Source organism: Anser brachyrhynchus, assembly GCF_964034855.1.
Source record: "Anser brachyrhynchus genome assembly, chromosome: 1".
NCBI lineage: Eukaryota > Metazoa > Chordata > Aves > Anseriformes > Anatidae > Anser > Anser brachyrhynchus.
In genome coordinates this window covers 149,540,315-149,559,399 of record NC_137694.1, presented here as the reverse complement: position 1 = coordinate 149,559,399, position 19,085 = coordinate 149,540,315, and the positions used below count along the sequence as shown (strand labels likewise).

Here is a 19,085-nt window from a genome sequence, read left to right as displayed (position 1 = left end):
TCAGGGTATTTTCAGACAGTGAAGCGTAGGACACAAGCAGCATGCTTTGAAGCAAAATATTTAACTATTAGTCAGAAACAGGCAAAAAACTTGTGGTTTTCACATCCTAGGCTGGAGTGGTATGGTTAAGTGAAAAGATTGTTTTGAAAAATCCTATTTCCTGAATAAAAATGTTTTAACTTCCTGGGAGTAGGTGCATCAGGGAGGCAAATTTATCGGGGCAGTGTTTCGGACAAGGCATTTCTCCTGGAAGTGCTGTGCTGTGCTCCAAGGTAGCTGGCAGGCTGAAACCCTCTGGCTGCTGCAAGCATCCCATGTGTTCATGTGTACTTGCTCCCTCCCCTTCCCAGGCAGTGAGTAAGCGTTGTTTGGAGAAACTTGTGTATAAGTCCATGGACCTGAAGCACATGACGTACACAAAGAAAGTACAAAAGTTCACTGCTGTGTGGCATGTTTTTTTTTTCTCTTCTAATTTCCTGAGTGCACTTCAACTCACCACTGTGCTGATGATACTGTGCTGAGCAAACTTGCTTAGAACAGCTTTTGAGAGTCAGAAAACTAATAGACAACACAGCTCGTGGGGAAAGACCTATCTGCTGAGGCTTTTCATGCAAAAAAAAAAATTAGCTGTATAGGAAGATTATGCAACATAGCAGCCATTGAAGTCAAAATAGTTAGCTGTTGTTGCTGACATAATTGTTTTTTTACAGGTTTGTATAACCTGTACTTGAATTCTGTTGAAAAAAATTTCATGTGCTGCATTGCAGGAGTTGCACACTATAAAAATCACAAGTGATTTAACTGGTCATCTGACAACCACTGATGGCGTGGAAGAGGTAAATTGATGATTATGGGGTGTTTGTTACTGCTGTGTGTAATTTAAAAGGATTGGCAAATGTGGAATAGATTTGACTAATGTACACTGCAATGTTTTCAGTTCTAGGTATTTTATTTGGCTGAAACAAATACCAGTGGAGTTAATTTGTTCAGAGGCTGCCTTTCATAGCTACAGTATGGCCAGAAAACTGATTTTAAGCTCATGTAATTTCTCACTTCATGGATATATCTAATTATACGCACAACTAATCTCGGCTAGAAACTGTGCTAGCTCAGAACTTTAACTGAAGTTACACTTTACATTTTTTGCAGAGGTAACACTTGTCAAGTTTGGTTAATGTTGGTTTCTTAAATGTTGTGGAACATGAATAATACTTTGCTTTAATTTGCAACATCACAATTTATTGGCTTGAATTCCTCTTCTTCATCAACAGATGAAATACTACCATCTCCACAGTTTAGCTTAAAGGAGAAATTTTAGAACTGCACTTCCCTTCTGGAATGGTTTAAGTGCCACAAAATGTATTCCTGGTTGAAGAAGTAGAATGGAGCATTACGGTAACACTTTTATTTTTCTTTCTGGCTTAGGTGCAAACAAAGTAATTCAAAAGAGCAGTCCACATGCATTTTTTAGAAAAAAAAAAAAAACAACAACACTGTTTACAAAATGGCAATCACCAACAAATAGAGGAGTAGAAAAAACAATTTTTATTTATGATACAGTGAGGATGGAATGTAATTACAAAACCCAATAAACACCTGAAGCAGGAGTGAACAGTCGAAAAATCAGTTGTCGTTGTTATAGAAGTCTCTTCGATTTCAGTTTTAAGTGTTTGGGTATATAATCAGACTATGTCAATGGGAAGAGAATCATTTGCAACCGTGCTTTTCCCCCCCCATCTTGTAGTGGTGACAGACAGCTTTGGGTTAAATGGCTTCTTTAGAAGGGAAGAGCTATCTGTTGCGGCCATTTCTCAAGCCTGGCATGCAATGACATGGTTCTCTATGGAAAAAGATTGTGCCAAATAAATGCTCTGCTTCCTTCCTCTTTGATTTTGCAAGGAAGGATGCGTGCAGGCAGATATGCTGGTCATCACGTTGCCACATGTCCCCAGCTGCCAGGACTGCATGCCTCCAGGCGGACAACTGGCAGGTCTGCAAGTTTTGACCTTCAAGGTAACGTGGCATTGAACAATAGGCTGTCCTGGAAGACCTACCCCACGTGTGACAGCAGCTCCAACAGCACATGGGTAATGCCTGTTTGTGATGAGTAGCCTGGTTTCAGAGGGGAAAAGCTGCAATGCAAAAAACACTCGGTGCTGTGAGTAACATGACACAGATCAATGTCCACAACACGGTGGAGCGGGAGACTTTTGTAATGATCCTTTGGCCTGGAGTATGTCTAGAAAAAAAATGCCAGACTTTTAAAGTAATGTGCTGATCTTCATCATGTAGTCTCCTAACCAAAACAGGAAGAGATGTGCATTTTCTGGTTACTCTTTTTGGAAGGCCTGTGGGCTTCTCTGCTATTTCCAATGATTAAGTACTAAAGAGTGGTGAAGCTCAAAAAAAAAAAAAACACAAATATAAGAAAAAGATGATTGTTCTGGGTGTGTATTTGAAATGCCCAAGCATAAAATACTGTCATTGAAGTTAGGTTTTAATGCTGGACATGAGCACCTTCCAGTGTACATTTTCAGTACTTTGCTAGGCTTTAAGGCTTAGTGTGATCACAGTGTGTTAATTGTTTGAATGAATTGTAGCTGCTAGTGTTTAGTGTTGTGACAAATACAGTTAATAGAAAAGATGCATACATTATCCTAAAGTAAATGCAGTGGGTATCTGACCAAGGTATTCATTTACTACTGAAGTTTTTGTGTTTCAAAGCTGAGTATTTGTAACATCTGGCAAATGACATAATGTTAGACTAGCAAAAAAATATATATACTGTATAGTAGGAGAACACAACACTAGGTCTGTGTGTTAGACTTGATTTCTGTTACACGTAATTTGCTTTTACAGACACTTTTAAAATTAAATTTCCATTCAGCTTTTGAGGTAATAAGTTAAAAAAGCACCAACATGATTTATTCAAACGTCTAAACATCATAGAAGGTTTCACTGTACAAGAAGTACAGGATAAGCAGGTTCCTTATACTATGAAAGACTTCTATAAATTTTTCATACAGACTTGGCACCTGCTGATATGGCTTCGGATGAGTCCTGCCTTGAGTGTATCTGCTGAGGGCTTGCTTTGGAAGGGCTGGTCAATCGTAGTGAGCCAGAAGCTGTATTTATTTGCAAAGTAATGACAAGTTCCGCGTGCGCCGTTGCATTCGATGAAAGGAGTAGCTCTGAAATCTTCCAGGCAGCTCCCAGGAGAAACCAGCGACTGTCCTCCACCTTCATCACCAGCCGCAGTGTGCTAAGGGAGACAAGGAGGGCAGCGTTCAGAGTACAACCTCAGGCAATGCTGTCAAAAACTTACGTGTGGGGAAAAGAGAAAAAACACTGGAAGTGCTCCTGATTCTTAACCCTAGAGCAGACAGAAGGCTAATCCTGCAACCGTGTAAGACGTAAGGGTTTGGCTATCCTTTATACAAAAGAACAATCTCATATGCTGATGCCACTTCTGACAAACATCTTTGCTATAGCCAGGATTTTCGCTGTTTCTAGTCTTAGACCTGGAGAATCATTTGGGTGAGGAGTGCTCTGGCACTTCAGCCAGTTCTCTGCTCAAAGCAGACCCAGCTTCAAAGTTGCACTAGGTTGCTGTGGGCATTGTGGAGTTGTTGATAACTCCAAGGATGGAGTTTCCACAATCTCTATGGGCAGCCTGTTCCTCTGGTTGCCATCATTAAGTAGAACTTTTTTTCCATATAGCTAACTTGAATTTCCCTCATTAAAAAGTCTTATTTACTCTGCACTGCACTTAAGGAGCACTATGGAAACAAAAAAAAAAAAGTTAGCTTCTATACAGATATCTTCCCTCTATCATATATTCATTAACAGCACATTACAACAGCATCATGCACCTTTAAACCACTCAACTGTTACCTTTGACAAGTACTGCAGTAACAAACTGAATGTTACTTATGTTCTGCCAAAGGGATCTCTAACAAAACAGGCATTTCCCCAGTCCCTTTGAGGGCTGTACAGCTGCATATTTAAGTGAAGTTGCATAATTTTCTGTTAAAAACTGAAGGTATTTGCAATACAAATGAAAGCAGCTGGAAAAGTTGCTAAATAGCTTTGTAAACGTGGGAAGAAATCTGTTGGCCTTGGTTTATGCTCAGAGGCCCGCTGTGTCCATGTAAACGGGTAGCACAAGTGGCCACCTTTTAATGGAGTAAAGGATCTGATCTCTGATCGGTGTTGCACGTTGCTGAGGCCTTGGATTATTATTTTTTAAACAGGTCCAAATTGCAAGATGTGCTAAGCTATGATGTTTTGGAGTGTAACCCTTCTAGCATCCTTCTGGATAACAAAGCTGGTAAGAAGGGCTGAACTGTTAATAGTTTTGAGGCCTCTGCAATTGGAGCTGGAAAGCAGCTGGTACAAACTGCACACACTATCTACGCACTGGCTTGGGAGCTCGACAACCTTAGGGCAAGGGCTGTGGCCTTCCTATGCTCAGCGTACAATCTCCCGCTCTGTGCCTGTAATAGCTTCTTGTTTGCTGGTCAGGGCTTCTTATCCCTCGGTAAGGCTGGCACTTTTTAGGAAGCATTATAGTTCAGTGCCCTCTCTGCATGAAATCTTCCCAACTTTTAAGGTGGTTTGGGCAGGAGTCCACGCTGACTCCCTTCAGGATTGTACCTTAGCCAGGGGAAGGAGGTAACAAATTTAAGCCAAGAAGTAAAAGAACATGTACTCTGAAATAACCACAAGCACGCTGTACTTCTCCTTCAAGAGTTGCATAAGAAGCAAAAAAATGTGTATGCCAAACACGTCGTTTGATCTGAGCGCTAGATGGGAAAATGTGAAAGCTTTAATCTTCTGAAACTCCTCTCACTGTACGTTCCTTGGTGCTGGCAGACTTTGTCCCTGCAAAAGCTTCTTGCTAAGGTGACAACTTTGCCCTTAACAATGCTGAATGTTTACATGGGCTTTACAAACAATTAATCCTTGGAGTTCCTGTGAAGTAACTATGAGATCCATATCGGGGCTTTTCGGAGAAGCAAAAGAAAGGTCAAACATAGGACTGGACAAAAATTGGATCTGCTTTTTCTCAAATCTTTTTTCTAGAACTAAATGAAAAATATCCAATTTCCTTTTTTTTTTTCTTTCTTTTTCTTTCCTGAAAAGTTGAAGCTTTTGGAATGCAAATAATCTGCGGGAAGGGTTGACTACAGCTATTCCATGATGTTTTCTGTCAGAAAAATCTTACTCTTTTTTCCAGCCTTGTTTACTTCATCATTCAATCCAGTATTTAATGCATGAACACAACATGGACATATTGTTGCAGGTTTTGACCCTAGTGTGCATCAAGCAAGTCAGATAAATTACTACCAGCCGGATCATTCACTAACATATTCTAGGTACTGTTCACTCACTATGTTGAGTCCTCCGGTGCTTACATGATCCCTCTGTACAGTCCTGCTCCCACAGGTAGCAGTTTGGAGTGAGCCAGAACAAGAGGTGAACCCTTTCATTATGTTTTACACTGCACACCTAATGTTAAGCTCTTCTGTAAGATCCCATTTCCTAATTATCTTGTAATCACAAGATCTAAGAGATCCTTTGAGCAATCGGATATGCAGCTCTGTTCCTGCCGCCATTAGAGGTATAACACTGAAGATTAACTTTTAAAACAACAGGAGGCTGTCTCTCTTTCCAGACTAGATGAAACACTTTGGCTTCTAAGTGTCTACCAAAAATCAATGATTTTCAGTTTCTAAACGAAGGGGAAAAATGTCTTTTTTTCCCCTCCAGATCAGCCTCTTAATAGTGATGCTCATCAGTAATCCCCACTCTTTTTCTAGCTGTAAAAATGCTCCGTAGGTTACTGCCTGCAGAGCGCGGTTTTACTTGGCAATTCACAGCTGTACCTGTGCTCTGCTCTCAAACATTATTTTGTACATAAAATAAGGGCTCCAGATGCTATTCTGACAAAGAGGCAATTTTCTCTGCGGTTCACAGAAATTTTGCTTCTCACTCCTGTTTCCTAGAAACAAGTTTCCCAGGATGTTGCATAGTTTTGATGTTACTGGAGCTACGACAGAGCAGCCTTCCCAGGGTCTAAGACATACTTAAAGCCTAGTGCCACACACAGTGTGACGCTGAAGGACAAATACCATGAGGAAGGAATATCCAATCCACAAACTGCGCCAGCCTTCAGGGCAGCGAGGAATAGAAGCTTCTTGGCTATGGACAGCAATCGCCACAGCTGGGGCCTCACAGACTGAGCAGCGGCTGATATATGGTCTAATTTCTTCTTCTGCCACAGGCATCATTGGGAGAGGTGCTGTAGTCGAGAGCCAGTAGGATTTATCATTTCGATTTGCATAATAACAAATATCCCCCGGGTTACAGTAGAGGAATGGCATTGTACTGAAGCGAGCCAAGCATGAGCCGGCCAGCCCTGTTAAGAGAGGAAAAAAAAAAGAAATTATGGCAATCATTTTTGCAGAAGACAATGCATGTTTTCAGTTTATTGCTCCTTCCCAAGCGTGTGTCAGTAAAGCCTTGCAGTCCATAATGTGTCACCGGCTTTCCTGTTCCCCTCAAATGGCACTAATGACTTGCAAAGTCTCTCTCACGAATACACTATGCAGACGTGTGGTTTTTATCTTCTCATTTTGGTGCTTCCTAAGCCTGGCTGTTGAAGTCCCAGCTTTCTATAAGTAAGCTCTATTTTTTTTTTTTCTTCTTCTCCTCAGTCAGAGGGATGGAATTGCAGCTGCTGCCAGCAATACCTGCACGTACCACGTACCTAGGTCCTGGTTGTGTGCTTTCTCTTGCCCTTCGAAGTACAGGAGGCTGTACCCACTCCAGAGTTTGTTCATGCCGATCGGACACATCGGCTCTTGGTCGGACTGGCTGTGCTTCACCAGCAGGTAGCCGATGCTGACGCTGCGACCCGGCATGCCTGGCAGCCCAGGGCTACCGGGGCGGCCTGGCTGGCCTTAGGTGAAAGAGGAAAAAGAAAATAATACAGCTTAGTTTGTGCTCCCACAAGTGCTCTCATGCTAGCTGGTATTTCAGCTGAGCTGCCCGTGAACAAGGATTGATTGCACAATAACTCTTCTTACGGTAAGTTATTGTTAAAAGAGATGTAGTTCTAGGGTTAAAGCAGTTGATTTTGATGTAGGTTGGTGCTGGATCATCATGATCAGAGATCAGATGATACATTTCACAACCAGAGCCAGGGAAAGTCACATATAAGGTTCTGATAAACTTTAGCATACTTTGTGCAATACAGATGCACATCTTTTTTCCTTCAAAACATTTTCTTGGTCTAAGAATAACCAATAGCTTTTGAATTGCTTGCATCTGCTTTATATGGTTAAAACTGCAAATATCTTTTGGTCTGTGTATTTAATAGTCTTTCTGCTCTTTGACTGGATAAAGACGGGTATTTCTTTCACAGGTACATTCTCTGAAACGTCCATGCAAATATCACCTATGCAAACATCCATTTCTATGAACATAACGGCTAATAAAACTCTATGCTGAAATAATTAGAGAAAACCAACATGAAAATGCACTCGGATCAAAACAAACTCATTCACGAGTGGACTGCCATCTGCAGCTATCAAAACTTATTTTGAAAACATTGCTTTAAGCTACCTCTGTTAAAAGTTAGCTGTGCCTTGTGAAGAAGTTGTGAAGGAACAAGCAGTCTCTCTCCTCCCTCCTCCCCATCCAGTGATACAGTAACTACAGAATAATTATGGCACTGAAATGGGAAAGAGGGAAGAAGTGCTGTGTGACATCTCTTACCTTCAAATCCCACTGGGCCTTGAAACCCCATTGCTCCTTGTTCACCTCTGGATCCGGGAGGAGCTGGAATGCCACCTCTGCCCTGGAGCCCTGGGTCTCCAGGTGAGCCTCTGAAACCTTGCACCAACAACAGTTATGAGCACAGTGGCTGCAGAGATATCAGCATGCTACTTGCTCTGATAGCATGTGCTCTACTTGCGCGCGTTCGGTCCTAGCTGCCAGGTTTACCAATTTACACTAAAAGCGATATCCCGTGGTTTCTGCTCAGGCAAAAAGCACTAAATTCATCAGAAAAGGCTGCTAGAATCGAGACAACACGACACCCACAGCCTTCATCTTTCACTCTTGCCACCACCACGCATCTCTGACAAGGCCATTAGCAAGAGGTGCACTGTGTCTGGTCCATGTATCACTAACACTACGTCTCCTGGGCCAAAAGCACACCCACAGGGATGTGTGCGTTTCCACAAAGGACTCCCACTCTTGATTTAAATGGCTGCATCTATATCTGGCATTGCTTTGGCTGAGTGAGTGTTGTCAGAGTTTATTCCTGTTTTGCTTAAGTTCTGAATGTTAGAAGGGGGAGGAAAGCCAAGCCCTTGGCTTTGAAAAACCCAAATTTGACTCTCCTTTCTGACCTGTAGGATTTAGAGTTGAAGAGAGCCAAAGCAGTGCTCTGGTGACCTCTCTCTGCTAAGGACTACTGAGCTTTCGCTCCGAGTGTGCAATTCCTACCTGGATCGCCTGGTGGGCCCTGAGGGCCCATATCTCCTGGGCTTCCCTGAGGTCCTGTATTTCCACGGGGACCTGGTGAACCTTGCTCAGCAAACAGCCTTGGAGGAAGAGGCGGCAGCCCAGGAGAGCCTGGAGGGCCCTGAAAGCCTGTGACAGGAGGCAAGATGAGACAGTTTCATTAAAAAATATGCACGTTTTCCTTAATATGCTTTCATCCACAGACACGTTGCTGTTACTTGGCTGCGTATGTGAAAGAGGGACTGTGGTCTACAATTCACTACCTTGGGTATAAGACATATTTACGATCTTGGAGGAACATATGTGAGGAGTGGGGTTGTCTTTTCTTGGACTGCACAAAGATAAGCAGAAGGAAATGAATGGTGCTACTGCTTCCTCAGTTATGATGTAGGAGGTTGGGATGGTTTCCCCAGACAGCCGACTGCTCTCTGAGGCAGAGCACCATCTTTTGGTGGGCTTCTGGAGACACAAATACATGATGGCATAGATATTTCTAAATATCTAGTATGTCTACTCTGCAGAATTATTTTAAGTCAACAATTTTTTTCCTTTTTTTTTTTTTTCTCTGAAAATGGGTCTGATTTTGGAATTGGCACCTCATACAAAATAAATTAATTACAGCAAAAAGTTGACTACTCATGTTAAATTCAGGCACCCATCCCCTACAATTTTCCATGGGTCGCATGGAGTCATGCAGGTTGGAAAGGACTGAGGAGGCTCAAGGCAGGGCCAGCTGGATCAGCTGTGTGTGGCTGCAAACTGTTCAGAAAGGAGCCATGCACCTGACTGCACTTACTCACCAGTTAGTCCTCTGTCCCCCTTGGGTCCGATGGGTCCCAGATCACCTGGAAATCCTACTGTGCCCATAAAGCCGATGACACCTTGCTCACCCTTGCGACCTTTAGTGCAAAAAGACGTACCACGTTACTGCGTTTCAGTACAGATCATATAAATTCAGAAGTCATGTTATTCAAGCTGCTGTAGCATAGGGGGTTTCCCCCTGCAGATGATCAACATCTCCCATCCTTACCTTTTGGCCCAGGATACCCGGGAATCCCAGGTCTCCCTGCTAATCCAGGATCACCTCTATCTCCTTTTGGGCCAGTTTGTCCGCTCACACCTGCTTGTCCGCTTTCTCCTTTGCTTCCCGGTGGAGCTGGTATTCCAGGCTGCCCCTGTAGTCCTGGATAGCCTGTTTAGAGGACATTCAAGCTGTTATCTGTCTATACTGCCTCAATACCTGGGCACAGATGAAAGTAACAGAGCTATCTAATTGTATCCCATCAGGTTTTATTTCCTCAATTTACGCAAGGGGCTCGTGCTCAGTTATCCAACAGACGTATTCAGCACTCCTGCTCTCAGCCTGGCATACCCTTCTGCTGCAGTGGCAGAGGAATCAGAGCACAAAGCTCCCACAGAGCCTGGTGTCATCTCAAGCAAGATTTCAGCAGCAGTGAGATGCCTGCTGAGATGCGGCCTTTGGTGAGCTATCCCTTCCCCAGCAAATGCCACACTTCACTAGGTGCCGCCCTGCTTTGTCCTAAATTCTCCGAGCAACTAGAGGGAAATCAGATATCAGCAAATACCTGACTCGGCGCCAGGTGAGGTGGTAAATATGCCAAGGACTTACTGTTCCATGTACTCTGGTGCTTCAGTTGAACACCTGGATACAAATAACTACTTCACTCTGTCTTGGCAGTTATGGGAACAGCTTCCTTTTCCAGAAGTACCTATTTTCTGAAGCTAAACCTGGCAGGTTCCTACTTCTGCTGCCTGAGAAGAGATTTGAACCCTGTTTCCAAGGGGAGAAGGACTTAGTAACTAGGGTTTTCAGTGGGGCATCTCCCGTGCGGCCTGTTGCAGTTGGATCAAGTGCGGGTACTAATGCAAGATGCTTACGGCAAAGAGCCATGCCTATCAACATATCAGGTGGCAGATGGTCTTCCTGTTCTCATCCCACTCTGCTCACTGCTTCTGTTTTTATTTTTTTTAACCCAATGACTGCCTGGGGAATGGGAATCAGTGTGCAGAGTAAGGCCAACTAGCATTCTAGTCACATCTGGAAACCTAGGTACTTCGTTGGCTCCACAGCTAGTTTGCCTCCTGTAAGTTTTTGCTGAGCTTACATTAAATTTCCACACATCATAGAGATGATAATGGGACACCTGCAACTTCTGCTACAAGCGCTTCACAGTGGCACTGAAGTTTGAAATGATTGTGCAGTCCAACAAGCAGCAGGATCTTCAGCTTCTAAATACACAGAGCCACACTGCAGCTCTTTCATAGGCATGAAAAATGTAGGCTCATAGAATGAACTTTCAGAAAGAAGAGCGGCTAATGCTCTCCTATCTAATTTCACATAGGAAAATTCTGTGAATGATTAAGAAAGGATTCTGCAGATTTGCATGTCTGCCACAGATCTAAATTTTAAAGTAGAAAGTTAGCATAATGCTTCTGAAAGTTTTTAAGGGAATTTTGGATGATCAATTAAATCTGTTATTTGCATGAAAATCAAGTCCTTCCATTAAGACACCCTGCAGGAAAGGCCTTTGGCATCAGAGTTCTGTCCCTATTATCTTTTGTGCCATTAGTTGTGTCTAACAATTATTCAAGGAGCATCGAGCCATGTACTTCAGTGTTGCACTTAATAGGGATATTTTACTGAACAAAGATTGCAATAACTACTGCCGTTGCTAACTTTCTACTTAATCTTCTGTGTTGTCTGAGGGACACAAGGCATGAATTACCTGGCACTCCGTCCAGACCTGGGGAACCTTTATCACCAGGATATCCTGATATATTTGAAATCCCGGGAGGCCCTGGAAATCCATCCTGCCCAGGAATGCCAAAGGGTCCTTGGATCCCTGAAAAGAAGAGAAGAAATAATCAGTACTGCAAGGAAAACGCAATTATAAGGACTCACCTTTGACTACATATAAAAACGGGATTTTCAAAGTGGAAACACCTGCAGTTCCCACTGATTTTCGCTTTTTTTTTTTTTCCCCAGATGATATGATGTGGAGGTTTTTCTTAAAAAAACAAAACAAAACAAAACAAAAGCCCACAAATGCTAGTTCTGTTTCAAAGCTCTCTGGATAGCTAATTGCATCTCACGGTGTGGAATGCTAATGGTTTTGCATCTGCCAAGTAAAATATTACTTCAAAATAGGAAGTTCTCAAAATATCCAAGGTATATTGAAGCAGACGAGAAAGCAGCTTTGTTTTTCTGTGTCCTATTGAATCAAGGTCACAGACACTTTTTTTTTTTGGTGGGGAGGAGGAGGTCAATTAAAACCAAAAGTTCAAATCCAAGGAAATTCTCTATAGATGGAAAGTGTTAAATGGCCAAAAATTTGCCTCACCTTTTTGCTCAAAATTGTCCTTTTGAGCACATGTAAGTTGTCAGGAAGCCATAAAAACCCTCTTGTTTAGTCATGTAAAAAGAAACTAACATATTTAGTTCCAACAAACAAACAGGAATAAAATAAGCCAAAAAGCTATTTCTTGCAGGGCTTGGTACTAAATCTCTGAATGGTGTTTAAGAAGACACAGTATGTTAGCAATAATAAAGTAGAGCACCAAAGAACAGGCATTCAATGACACAGGTAAAAGCAGTAAGTGTTTTTTTTTTTTTTTTTTATGTATATATATCTGCCAGTCCTTTTAGAGCCAAAATGTTGGAAAACTTTTGTAAAAGAAAAAAGTAGTTGTTGTTCATCCATAACATCAGTCTGGTGGCTCTGTGATGGAAGAAGAACTGGTGGTGAGCCATACTGAGCTAAGTGCTGCCTGCTGTAGCAAGGTGGGTCAGAGCTGGAAAGCCGTATGCTTACATTGCACAAGGGTGATGGTATGAGTAAAGAAAGCACTGTGCATGGAAATAGAGCACAGGAGCGATCCCAGGGAAAAAAAAAAAATCACACGTTAATGGACAGCGAAGCTTTCAGAAGAAAGGTAAATATTGAAGGATTTGCAATGCAAAGAAAGAAAGAAAAGCCATAGTGTTGGTGTAACTGGATCCTCTTTATAAATATTTTGGGAGATGGTGGCTGAGAGCAGCATTTGCAGCGTGCTGAGCTCTGGGTGTGCTACAATGGGCTGCTACTGTGGAGAAGGACCCAGGCTGCCCAGGAGGAGCTAGCTTGTCCAGCACTTGGCAATACACAGTGCTGTTTCTGAGCAAGGTTTGGCTAAGCAGCAGCAGGAACTCCAAACAGTCTCTACTATATCACTGTCTACACTGTATTGCACTTCATGACATCCTTAACGCCCACAGCTGGAACAAAAACCAAGTAGATCACATTCTCCAGGATACAGACCTGGAACACCTCTGTCTCCCTTTTGACCCGGAGGGCCTCGGCTGCCTTCCACTCTGCTCTGCTCTCCTGCTTCTCCTTTGTCACCCACGGTACCTGGGAAGCCTGCAGAGCCATAGCCATCTGGACCTGTTGTGGAGTAGTTCAAAATTAAGAAAGGTTTCTGCATGTAATAACATATCAGCATGCTAACATACATGTAGAGAGCATGAGGATCTACTGAATACATGAGCCTATAGTGACTCATTGAAAAAAAAAAAGGAATAATGGAATAAATAAGTAATGCTCATAATGGAATAAAATGGTCTTGAGGATTTGACTTTGCAAGAGTAAAGAAACTATGACTTGAAGTTGTGTTCTAATTCATCTGTGTGGCAGCACATAAAGTGTGTGAAGTGGTTTGCCAGTGTCCACAATGAGGTAAATTCCACACTGGGCTTTATAGGGCACGGTTAGGAAAGTCCCATTGCAAAAATCTCACAGACCGAACTTGCAGATAACACAATGCACTACCTGTGAACCAGCAGAGTAAAAGTCTCATTTACCTGGTGATCCTGGCAGTCCCTTTGTGCCTGGTAAGCCGTGCAGTCCACTGATTCCCCTCAAGCCAGGCAAGCCTGTTTTAAAGTTATAGTCATCATTATTTTAATAGTTTCTATCAGTCTGTATATATATATCTCAGCAGAAAACTGAAAAGCTTGAATAAATATGATTCTTAAACTCTTTCATATCGATTCATTGCAATAAGCTTATTATGAAATACAGCACTCTATGTTTTTTCTTCTTTGATTAGCAATTGTGTTATTATCCAATAAGCTCACTATGAGGTATTTCTTAAAATATCTCTGATCTGTCTGGTAGCATGCCATTAGTTCCAGTCCTGAGACCACAATTTTGTTAATAACCGTTTATGCTTTTCCAAAGTCTTCAAACCAAGACAGTTATGGGATAATTGTACACTCTAAATGTGATTATAATGAAGCCCTCTTCAGGAGAAATTCACCGTGGGTCATTTAAAAATAACACACCAGTTAACAAATGTCTAATAGCTGTCACTGCTGGTAAAATGTACCACATTTTTTTGTACCTATCAAAAAGTTAAGCGTGATTTTAAAACTAGATGCGTACCATCTAGTTATCAATGGTAATCAATGGCCAGAGTTCTGGAGGACAATTAAACTTTCACAAAAATAAGTGTCTGCCTGTCTTCACTGTCTATAAAGGCAGCCTTCAAAACCTTATTAGCTTCGATTTGATGCAGCTTCAGATAGATGAATCTCACTAAAAATAGGGCAATTTTTGGCTGTACTGTAGAGAAAAATCTGCTTACTTCATACATTAAGGAGTCAGGTGGCAGACAATGAGATTCTGCATCCTGTGATACAAACAGCTTAGTTATAAACTACTGCCTTAATTTTGATAGCAGAATTCTGCCTGAGCCGTAAGTCAGACGTAAGTTACTAAATCCATAAAAACACCTGTGGGATCAGTTAGTGGTTTCTGAGGATGATGGAGAACAAATATACTGTTTGCTATCTAATGCCACACTATAATATTCTAATACTGTATATCACCACTCTTGCTGCATTTTAAATATCTTTTTGCTTTTCTTCTCTGCTGTCATGAAAAATGAAAATGTTTCTTGAAAACTGCTTTCCTGGAAAAAAGAGAGGAAGCTCACAGTCACTTAAAGTGATCTTAGTAGACCCCAGTCCTTTAGAACCCACGAACTGCACGGGTCTGCATTAATGTTTCTGGACTTTTTGAGGAACACGTGTTTACTAGAGCGAGCTCTGCCACTGTGAATTACAAAAAGCCTCCTTTCTTCTTCTTCTTTACCCCAGAAGAACAACAGCAAGTGCTCACACTGAAATGACTGAATAGCCAAAGTTGTATAAATACCTGCTTGTCCGGGTAAGCCAGGCCAGCCGGGAGTTCCCTTTTCACCTTGAGATCCAGGTGTCCCGGGGCTTCCTTGCTGCCCTGGGGGGCCAACCAGTCCCGGCAATCCTACATGACAATGGTGAATCATTGTTCGTGAGTGTCCTTAAAAACCAACAGCCCAAAACACTGCCTTGTGCTACCTTCATTCTCCCAGGCAGCAAAATGAAGGCTTCCCCCCACCAGTGTCACTGTGTGACACTGCACTATACATCTGAGTGGACGAAGTAAGAGAGAAAAGGTAGGACGGGCAAGGTGAAACAGAACAGTTAACTGCAAATTTCAGGTTTCTGACAACCTCAGAAATATAGTGGGCTCTTCCTATTAAAATGATAGTTTTACATCTATTACCAGTTACAATAAGTAATTTCATTTATGTGCACCTCAGTTTCCCCGTCTGCCCAGGCTTTCTGACTGGAAAGCTGATCAGACTAGTGCCATTTCTCATTGAGGTGCCTACCAAAACAGCTCCAGTCTTGGATGGAGCTTCTAAGCCCTATAATTAAATGAGACATGTGGAGCAACTGCTCTGAAGGAGCATTTTCATGATCATCCTGCAGTGAGACATGTTCCGTAAGTTGCAAGTTTATGATCCAGCCAGAGCCAGACCTCCTTTCAATTTCCTTGTATTCTTGTACAGTCAGCCAAGGAAACTGGCTCAAAGGTTCCCTAACTGGGTCCTGTGGGATATTTATTTCATTTATGGCAGAAAAGAGCATGGAAATGCCCACCTCCTTGCCATATTGAGGCAGCATTAAAATACCTAAGTAAGCCAGCAATGCAACACTTTGACTGGACACGATTGCTATAAAAAAGGAAAAACTGGAATACGGTAGAGTAATTCTTTTGAAATTTCCTCTTAATAAGTTCTCCTGGGAGTTCCATGTCCTTTTTGCTGCTCTTTACCAACTTACAGAACGATCAACATTTTAAAAACTTAATGACTTTCTTTCCAGAGAGTAAGAGGTTTTTTTTTTTTTTTTTTTTTTCCTTTCTCTTCTCATCCAGTTTTATTCTTTGGCGTGTTAAAAAAGAAGAATATTTTACCTTCCTGTCCCAAGGAGCCAGGGACACCCTGTGTGCCCCTGATGCCCTCAATGCCAGGGTTACCAGGCTCACCCCCTTCGCCTTTTTGTCCTGGGCCTCCTCTTAAGCCTGCAAGAACCACAAAAACACATTATTCTCTCAATAATCTCTGTATGATAAAAGCTAACCTGTGTAATGTGAAGTTGGCTACTTGATGAGTCCTGATCTTGCTGCATAAAGACATTCTTCAAGTCAGAGTGCTTGGATTGCCTGGGAGAACAAATGTTCTTCTACAGTAGGTCAGCCAATCCATCATTAAATTTGTTTTTTAACAGTACTCCCCATATTATGTGGAATAGGACACCAATGTTCAAATGTGCTGAATGTACAGATAGCTCAATAGCTATCTGTAGCTATACAGATATATACAGAGCTATACAGATAGCTCAAATTTGAGATAGCTCAAATTTTACTACATTATCTAACCAACCCAATCAAAAATAAACCTGATTCTGCTATCCCCTCTTACATAATTATGGTCTTATATTCCTCTTTTGTCACCAATGGCAAAAAAAAAAAAAAAAAGGAAATGTTTTACTACAGCTGCATGTGATTGATGGTTACTGCCATAACTGTACTTTCATTTGAAGAGGTAACCATAGCACATATTCAAAGATGCACCTCTTCAGGAGCTCAACAGTCATCAAAAGCACACAGGCTAAGCTCTCCCTCCTTTCCTTTATGGACTTTAGTACATGAAAAATTATACATCCAGAATGACTGTGAAATGAATACCTGTTAGGCCTGGCACACCGACTTCCCCTTTAAGACCTGGCATTCCTGGTAAGTTTATAGTATCTCCCGGCTCACCTGTTTCAAGTGAAAAAACAAATGAGTGGCAAGGCTTCAACTTAAATAGTATTTCCTGATGTTTTGAAGGAGTTTGGCAACTTCCAAGGCAAAATTCTGCAATAATTATCTTTATAAATAAAAAGAAGAATAAGTTAAAGGAAGAAAAACAGCCTCTAGAACAATGCCTTCCTCATGCCCCCCATGGATTTATACGTTACATGAAATTAACAATATCAACCTTTTCACAGCCTCTCACATTTACAATAACATACGGTAAGACTGTACAAGGACTCTTTAAGACTGAAGACCCCACAAAACTTCCTGTTGTGCACTTGATGATTAATGAACACAAAGAATGCTCAGCTAAGAGAGCAAACTCACCTATTTCACCATGGGAGCCAGGAGTACCAAAATGGCCTGAAATTCCTGGGACACCCTTATCTCCCTGTTATATGATTGAAAACAGGTATCAGTTAGTGATGATAGGGATTTATTCAACCTTCCAAGCAGCATAGCTTAAATATTGAAAAAAAAAACACCTTTAAATTTACCTTTTTGTTTTGTTTTGTTTCCATGGTTCTTTATAAGTGGAATCATTTGGTTGAAATTGGTTAAACCAAACCAGTGCAAACCAAGTCACAAGCTGTGTTTGCGAAGTCTTAAATTTGAAATTGAGAGCATCATGTTGCACATATTTGGCCCTGCGTCTCGTAGTACTTAATTAGGAAGAAGTTCTACTGAAATCTAAGGGCATACCCAACTGAGAAAGGAGCAATATTTTTTTGGCTCTATTAAATAAATGATATGTGAGAATCTACTGCCAGGCCTTTTGCATGACTTCATTTTTTCTCAATGTAAGTTATTTTGCTGCCATAGTGAATCATGGTGAATTGTGCTCAAGGAGCTCAGGTTCTTATACTTCTTACTATCAGGTGAGTGACAGTGAGCAATTTTTGGCAGTGGCACCATCAGTAGGAGAGAAAAAGAAGAGTAAATGTAGTGCTGAGAATATTTTTTATCAACAGCTATGGTAACAAAACCAGGCACCTTGATGGAGCAATCTGAGTCCTTATAGGCAAAAAGCTGGCACCTGAAATTTGGATGTCTCCTACTGAGAAGAGGAACGACTGTGCTTAATGAACATTGGAGGATCAAGGAAAATGATTTGGTCTATTTATTCCATTTTTACTGCATTTTAATCTTTGCGCTGTAGCTGCTTGGCACAATTTCAAGGGGTGAATGCCACTCCCTAGAGAAGCTGAATGCCAGCAAAAGGACACTGTGTTGCCATCCATGGACATGTACTCACCCTGCCTCCTGTGCTGCCAGGGAAGCCTCTGATGCCGGGAGAGCCAGCTGGACCAGGATACCCTTTCAGACCTGTCAGTCCTTTTGCACCAATGTCCCCCTTCACACCAGCCACGTAACTGGGGTGCCCCGGAGACCCGGGAGTTCCTGTCTTACCGGGGAGGCCTGGCATTCCCTTGCTACCTGCAGGCGGGGAAAATAAAAATAAAGAAGACTTAAAACACTAGAGCAGGGAAGGACGATATGGAGTTGCTTGTGTGGAAGAAGTTTCATGGTAGCAGCCTTCCCTAAACACAACGTGCTGGCACAACAGGGCAGCACACACAAGTGGCATAAACACGAAGTGCTTTCTTTGGGTTTTCTCTCCACGAAACTCAGCTGTGAGCTCAGCTTTCCTTGTCAACCTTGTGGGCTGCAGCACAGTGGTGCATTGAGCAGAGAATATTTTATATGGCAACTGAGAAAATACTTAGACACCGATCAATAGCTGTGAATGTGCTTGCTTTGCTTTGTCGTGACCACTGACCTTTCAAGCCGAAGAATCCCTTGGTGCCGGTTTCTCCAACATCTCCTTTTTCACCTTTAACTTCCATCATCATGCTAGGCTTCAGCTTTGGGGGCTCTCCTGGGGGACCCTGTTCCCCACGGTCACCTAGAGGGTAAGAAAACAACCATATTTTTAAAAGCTAGTCAGCGGCACTGTGCTGGAGAAAGCAAAAACGGAAGAGTGAAATTAGCAAAAACGGATTACTGGATAACCTTGCACAAGCTATGGAAAACCCATCTGCATAAAAAGTTGTCTGCATCAATACAACATGTCAGCAGAACAATTAAGCATAAGAAAACATGAAAACCGAGTTAAACCTTTTGTACATACTATTCTGTGGAGCTGGACACAGACTCCTCTGTGACAGATAATTTACCTCTCAGCAGATCAGTTATCTTGTGTTCATAAAAAACAAATCACACTGGAGAAAGCACAAACAAGTGGGTAGTTCCAGTGAAAGGGAAACACTCAGATAAACAGGGTAACGAGGTGTCTGTCTCCAACCTGACCATGCTCAGGATCCACAAAGCCCTCCTTGAGCTTAAAATCCAGGCCTCTCA

The 19,085-nt window shown here is 42.1% G+C and overlaps 1 protein-coding gene across 1 annotated transcript in view; it reads right to left on the bottom strand.

Moving 5' to 3' along the window:
- Nucleotides 1-1,390: 1,390 nt before the first annotated feature.
- Nucleotides 1,391-19,085, bottom strand: part of COL4A2 (collagen type IV alpha 2 chain) — a 139,787-nt gene continuing 122,092 nt past the window's right edge. Inside the window, exons 32-47 of the mRNA XM_080605208.1 lie at nt 18,505-18,630; nt 17,980-18,161; nt 17,052-17,115; nt 16,614-16,688; nt 15,840-15,947; nt 14,754-14,861; nt 13,397-13,468; nt 12,855-12,980; nt 11,283-11,399; nt 9,566-9,727; nt 9,336-9,434; nt 8,518-8,664; nt 7,783-7,899; nt 6,773-6,964; nt 6,135-6,421; nt 1,391-3,262 (exon numbers count right to left, since the gene is read on the bottom strand). Coding sequence (XP_080461334.1) covers nt 3,008-3,262; nt 6,135-6,421; nt 6,773-6,964; nt 7,783-7,899; nt 8,518-8,664; nt 9,336-9,434; nt 9,566-9,727; nt 11,283-11,399; nt 12,855-12,980; nt 13,397-13,468; nt 14,754-14,861; nt 15,840-15,947; nt 16,614-16,688; nt 17,052-17,115; nt 17,980-18,161; nt 18,505-18,630 — 2,237 coding nt within the window. The 3' untranslated portion in view covers nt 1,391-3,007. The remainder of the gene's footprint in view (nt 3,263-6,134; nt 6,422-6,772; nt 6,965-7,782; nt 7,900-8,517; nt 8,665-9,335; nt 9,435-9,565; nt 9,728-11,282; nt 11,400-12,854; nt 12,981-13,396; nt 13,469-14,753; nt 14,862-15,839; nt 15,948-16,613; nt 16,689-17,051; nt 17,116-17,979; nt 18,162-18,504; nt 18,631-19,085) is intronic.